At 32.3% G+C, this 5,071-nt stretch overlaps 1 protein-coding gene across 1 annotated transcript in view; it reads right to left on the bottom strand.

Annotated features, from left to right (window-relative positions):
• Nucleotides 1–228: 228 nt before the first annotated feature.
• The window catches only part of LOC103312033 (zinc finger MYM-type protein 1-like), a 5,904-nt gene continuing 1,061 nt past the window's right edge, over nt 229–5,071 (bottom strand). The window contains exon 2 of the mRNA XM_008192034.1: nt 229–1,479. Within this exon, the coding sequence (XP_008190256.1) occupies nt 229–1,479 (1,251 nt within the window). The remainder of the gene's footprint in view (nt 1,480–5,071) is intronic.

Below are 5,071 nucleotides of genomic sequence, written 5' to 3'. Positions count from 1 at the left end.
CACTACCACCACCACCACCCCGTAACCGAGGACCAGTGTCTCGGCGAAGACAGCAGAAGTTTATAATATTATTGCACAACCGTTGTTCGAAATTCCGACGTCAGGTAGTGGTAATGTTGGCCACACAAAACTGGACACCTGTTCACACTGAGGTATCACAGGGCAAGGGTGACGGACGACTGTATTATTTTCTATACGCATCGATAACTTCTTTTCGTACCTAGTAGGTTAGGTTAGTATTTCAACATCAAGTTCTTCAGCGATTTCTTTAGATTTTGCAAATAATACGGTAAATTCAGTGGACGCACAATTTCTATACAACTGCAAAGTATCAACTAGTTTGGTTATGTGATTGTTCACCGTTTTCAAATTTATATTAACTTGTTGAAGTAGATTGCATACTGGTTCAAATTTAGCGGAATAAACAGCTATTACTTGCAATGTAACAATAAAAACTGGTGTAGTAGCAGCAGTAAAGAGTTGATAAGAATTAATTTTGGTTTTTGAATTTGCTGTACTTTTTGATAGTTCTTCCAAAGCTTTGACAATAACAATAAAATTGTCAGCAAAAATTCTAATACTCTTATATTTTGCTGACCAACGAGTTTCACAGAGTAAAGGAATATTGGGAATAATTTGTCTACGCAATGTGCTCTCTCTAAAAAAATGTATTATTTCTTTTATGATCCCGGTTGTATTTCTTACTTCACTTACGTTATTTAAATCATTAAATACAAGATTCAATACGTGACTAGCACAATGGAAGAATAGCGCCATAGGATAAGCTTCATTAATTAATTTTTGAACGCCACTTATATGCCCAGCCATTGTAGCGCATCCATCATATCCTTGGCCCACAAGTCGATTCAAATCTAAATTACAACTTTCTAAAAATTCAATGATGGTTTTGGCAATGGATTTAGAATCTAGTTTTGTAAGAGGCGAGTAACCAAGAAATTCTTCACAAATTTTGTGTTTTTGAAACTTAACGTCGTAAAACAAATACCGAACACCTATTGACAATTGTTCGGTGCCACTTATATCGGCAGTCTCGTCAGCTAAGACCGAAAAAACAGATGAAAGTTTCACTTCTTCAATAATGTTTTGTCGAAGTACATTAGCACAAGTTTTAATTAGTTCGTTTTGAACTTCATGTGAGATATATAACGCATTTTTAGCTCCAGACTTTAAATGCTTATTCAAAACTTCATCCCCCGATTCGACACGGAATTGTAATAAATCTGTAAAAACTGAACCTTCGTCATTTTTACCTCTTAGTGGAAGATCGTGCTTTGCACAAAATAAGATTGACGATATGATAGAACGAAGTTTCACCCTGTTTTCTTCTATTTCTCTATTAAATGCCGAATCTATTTGCTCATGAACACTCAATTGTTTTCTCTCTTTTGAGTTTAAAAAATGTTGTGACGCATTAATTGCGTCTTTATGCCAAATACTAATTTCATGAGCCTTTGAAACCTCGTTAAATTAAAATAGAAAAAAAATAAAATCTGTTTTTAGTATTTTGTATTATTCAAGGATATACTCATAGTTTACATTAAAAGTATTGATTGCTGTAAAAATATTAATACTACGACTGTATAACATGTACAAGTAAGACAACGAAATACGACATGATAGGTATAGAAGTAAGAAAACATCTCGCGAACGATGGTACTGTTCTCGTGAATTTGAACCTAGGACTTTGTAACTGTGTATCAGTATTTTTTGTGTAGATAATGATTTTATAAAAAAAAAACATAAAAATTTAAATCTTTAATGTATAGTTTTGTCCGCGTAAAATATGACGTTTCAGATCACTGTGGAGCGTCGCTGGAGGAGACCCCCAAACCCCCCCCCGAATTGGCGAGGAGTGTTAACCGATTTCGGAAGCTGCAGTGGTCTTTTGGTCTGGTCGTCGGTTTCGAACCGGTTAGTGTGTGATAAGGAGGCCTGGTGATAAGGTTAGGACCACCGCAGTTCGACATGGTAGCCCGGGTAAGCAATAACGTTCGCCGACAACGTTTTTTATTGCCACCGAAAACGCGACATTACGTGAAAAAAAATTAAAAAAATTCTGGCATCCATATGCATTTCCATCATATAGCTAACGTATTTTTTTGGATGTCTAGTAGGTCAGTCACCTCGAATGACGTTAGCCGTAGTAATAGGGGTATAGGCTATCCGACTTTGTCGCATAGCGGCTAATGTGCGACGGCTGGGTTACGTTATCAGGTGTGTAATCCGATTACGTCGGATCGCGGACAGCGTTCATTACTGCCACCAAAAACGCAAAATAAAGTAATAAATTATGTGAAAAAAAATTCAAAACATTTCGCTCTACACTATCCGCGATGTCAATCCGCCCTGGGACTCGTCGCGAACGAATAACGGCCGTGGGTGGTCTATAAATTTAGTGGGGAACGTGAATAACTGGCTAAGGGGGAGATCGGACGTTTTAAAAAGGGCTAAAACTCAAAATTTCGACAAAACTATTAATAAACTCGGCCGCGCGCGGCCTATAAATTTAGCCGGGAACGCGAATAAAATCCAAACAGGGTCGTACAAAGTCCTTAAAGGCGATAAAACTCGAATTTTGAAAAAAAAATGATAAGGCGGAAGTGATAGTGATAATAATATTATATTATTATATTATAATAATAACACAGTTTATTGAATAAAAAAAAAACATGTTAATACAGTAGAAACCGTTTATAATGACGTTCAAGGGACCAAAGAAAATAGGTCATAATAACCGGTTGTCATTATAACCAAAATTACTAAAATAAATTGTAACTTCAATACATATTATTATTATTATTATTTATTTATGTAATGTATAATATAGAAAATAAGTAAAGATAAAAAACATTTAATTATGTACATATTTAAATTAATTAATTCAATTATTATTTAAAAAAAAATCTGTTATTTCATTTTGAAAATCCTGTTCGATTTTGTCTCAAGCTTTCTATATGTTAGACATCGTAGAGTGACCTACCCCTAATTTATTAGGTATGTGGGAATTTTTTTTCACATTTTTAAAATAAAACATGAAATTTGATTTTTCTTCAATTGTGGATTGCTTTCGTTTGCTCATTTTACAATTTCACACAAGAACACAAAACACATTTAATCGCATGATGATTACCCGTACTCTGACGATAAAATAAAATAAAATAAAACTGACGACAAAACAACAATTAAATTGTCGGTAATATCGGTTGTAATAGTACCTTCAATAAAGTTAAGTCATTTTCACATATTCTACACGATTTATTTCACCATCCTGGTATTTCTTCCATTGTACAATTTTTTATCAGATTACACATTTGTCGATTAAGATTAAACGTTTGGAGTTTTTGAACGATATAGTTCTAAATTTAATATCTGTTATTTAATATCTATATTAACCATGGCACATTGGTACCTAGGAATTTGGCGCTTTTGTACGATACGACATTTTTTTCCTATATCATTTTGGCGCTTATGTCTTCCACCGGTTTTACGCGTGTATTTATTGCCTGTATATAGTAATACCTACGCGACATAAAGTGGTAAAACCACACTTTTCTAAAAAATTATCGATAAACATACGCGACAGCGGTACTCGGTTTGCACATAATCTGCGCCGCAGCGGGCCCGTCGGGAACAATATACAACCACGCGCGGCCTGTAAATTTAGCGGGGAACGCGAATAAGGTCCGAGCGGGGACGCAGGAAGTCCTCGAAAATCTGAAGAAATTGATATCTTCATACATAAATTAAATTTTTATATTAACAGATTAATAAATAAACTAATCAATAAAATATATTAATTTTTATCTTTAAATATAAATACAAAGTTCTTCATAAATATACCTTTTTTTTTTTCTGGTTTTCTATATTCTTCAAAATTATAGTCTCTATTTATAAATATAAATACAAAGCTCTTCGTAAATATAACTTTTTTTTTTCTCATAATATTTTTTATATTCTCCAAAATAGACCCGGGAAACAGCTCATCGAATTTTTTCATTGGTAGTTCCCTTACGCTAGTTCAAATATTATACCTAGTCGGAATAAGAGCGCCACACGGGTCTCTGCTTTATAGAGATTTTTTCAGAAGAGCATAACAAAAATTTAAAACATTTGTTATTTTAAGTATACAGAATTATACTATATAGATTCATTGATTTTGGAAAAATAGATTTTGAAAAATCTCAATAAAGATCAACATATTTTTTATACAGCAACCAAAGTTATAGGTACACCAAAAAATTAATTAATAAATTAATATTAAAAATTATTAAAAATTAATATTAAGTAAATGTTTGTACCATCAATATAGAATTATTGAAAATAACTTAATGGAAGATCATTTTACTGTCGTTATATTCGTTTGACACATTTCAAACAGATATAATGTATCATATATCTTACACAAGTAAAATGTAGGTACCTAGGTACATTTATTGGCTTGTGGTGTTTTTCCTTAGAAAACTCTAAATAGAAGTATAATATTATAATATATGGCTTGTATCGCTCCAAGTAATAATAAATAAGCCACTTTTATTTGTGTATAGGTACTAAGTAATAAGTAATTAAAACATTTTTATTTTAACTTTTGTTCTATTGAATTTTTATTCAAAAACTAAAAACATGTATTTTCTATTTAAAATTTTTTATAATATACTGAATCTACAAATATCTAATAGAACAGCAAAATAATATGATAAAGGTTATAATTTATTGATGTTCACGACAGTGGCGTATTTACGGGGGGGGGGATATGGGGGATAGATCCCCCTTGACCTTTTTTTTTTGTAAAATTAAGTTTACTTATTTTCTGTATTTCTCAATATAATACTACTTTTAAGTTTTAAGTAGGTACCTATATCTGTTTTCTAAATGTTCTAGCCGTGGTAATTTGTCCGCTTTGATATAGGTACTATACGCCACTAGTCGTTCGTGGCATAAATATCGGAAAATAAAAACATATATCTTTATGGTGGTATGGTATACTATATTTTTGAATTCTCTGCGAATTATTTTTCATGCATGAGTGTTTATAATAAACCCGATAAATAGT

Source organism: Acyrthosiphon pisum, chromosome X, assembly GCF_005508785.2.
Source record: "Acyrthosiphon pisum isolate AL4f chromosome X, pea_aphid_22Mar2018_4r6ur, whole genome shotgun sequence".
In the NCBI taxonomy this organism is placed as follows: Eukaryota; Metazoa; Arthropoda; class Insecta; order Hemiptera; family Aphididae; genus Acyrthosiphon; species Acyrthosiphon pisum.
This window is presented reverse-complemented; position numbering and strand designations above follow the sequence as displayed.